Raw genomic sequence first — 1386 nt, 5'->3', positions numbered from 1 at the left:
AAGAAAAGGCTTCGTTACACGTTCACAATAAACTATCATATTAAGGAGAATTTGGGACAGGTATTTGAGGAGAATGGAGGAAGAATGAATTGAAAAACATAAATGAAAACTGTCCAATCATCAATAATATTGTATTCATTTCGTATGGTGACAGATGGTAATTAGACTTACTCTGGGGATCATTTCAAAATGTATAAAAACATTGAATCACTGTGATGTACACCTGAAATGAATAGGATACTGTATACCAATAATACATAAATAAAAAAAAGAAAAAACATCTTAAAAAATAATAAAATTGTCCAATCAGGAGAAGTCTTGAAAATGCTAAAGTTTCTGAACTCCAACCTGAGGCTGGCTTTGCAATCACTATATACTCTCTGTATGTCATTTCTTATTAATTCTAGGGTCAGGATGGAGCTCTAACGTGAAATTCTAGAACGCTTTGCATAGAAGTTACTTCCCTTCCAAGAACAAATGACGAAACCAAATTTTCTTCATGGCATCCTTCATCTCCATGTTTCTCAGCGTGTAGATCAGAGGGTTGAACATGGGGGCAATGATGGTGTAGAAGAGAGCAAACACTTTGTCTTCTGGAAGTGTCATGGCTGGTCGAATATAAATGAAGAGAACAGGCGCAAAGAATAGAATCACAACTGTCACATGGGAACTACAGGTGGACAGAGCTTTGGCGCGGCTCTCTGCAGGGTAAGCCCTGATGGTGTACAGAATCAGAAAATAGGACGCCATCAAAATCACAAAAGCCAGTAAGGCAATCAGACCTGAATTGACAATTACCAAGACGCCAATTCTGTACGTGTCAGTGCAGGCCAGTTTCAGGAGAGGATACACGTCGCAGAAGTAGTGATCTATCTCATTGGGGCCACAGAAGGGTAAGAAGATGGTGAGAAGGAACTGGCTGGCAGAGTGTAGAAATGCCCCCGTGCAGCAGGCTGTGATGATTGTGTTGCACCTCTGTCTGCTCATGATGACCGTGTAGTGCAGGGGCCTGCAGATGGCCACGTAGCGGTCATAGGCCATCCCCGTGAGGATGAAGATCTCGATGCCTCCGAGAAAGTGGAGGATAAAGAGCTGTGTCATGCAGTTACTGTAGGAAATGGTCTTCCTCTCTGCCAGCAAATCAATCAGAAGTTTGGGTGTCACTGTTGATGTGTAGCTAAGGTCAGAAAGTGAGAGACAATTAAGGAAGAAATACATAGGTTGGTTAATGAGTGGGCTGTATGTGATGGAAATCATTATGAGCAGATTGCCCATCCAAATGGCGACGTAGCAAAATGAAAATAATATAAAGCAGAGGATTTCAACGTTCTTATTTTGAGAGAGTCCCAAGAGAATAAACACGGTGACGTTGTTTCTATTTCCCAT

At 41.4% G+C, this 1386-nt stretch overlaps 1 protein-coding gene across 1 annotated transcript; it reads right to left on the bottom strand.

Annotated features, from left to right (window-relative positions):
• Positions 1-456: 456 nt before the first annotated feature.
• Positions 457-1386, bottom strand: LOC131488805 (olfactory receptor 4P4-like). Its single transcript, XM_058690644.1, has one exon. It carries the CDS (start codon positions 1384-1386, stop codon positions 457-459), a length of 930 nt encoding a protein of 309 aa, XP_058546627.1.

This window comes from Neofelis nebulosa, chromosome 10 (genome assembly GCF_028018385.1).
Source record: "Neofelis nebulosa isolate mNeoNeb1 chromosome 10, mNeoNeb1.pri, whole genome shotgun sequence".
NCBI classification, from domain to species: domain Eukaryota; kingdom Metazoa; phylum Chordata; class Mammalia; order Carnivora; family Felidae; genus Neofelis; species Neofelis nebulosa.
Note: the sequence above shows the minus strand (reverse complement) of the source record. Positions and strands in the feature narration are given on the sequence as shown.

Excerpts from the sequence above, each read along its gene's own strand:
- LOC131488805 (XM_058690644.1), bottom strand. The coding sequence starts at position 1,386 with ATGGGAAATAGAAACAACGTCACCGTGTTTATTCTCTTGGGACTCTCT.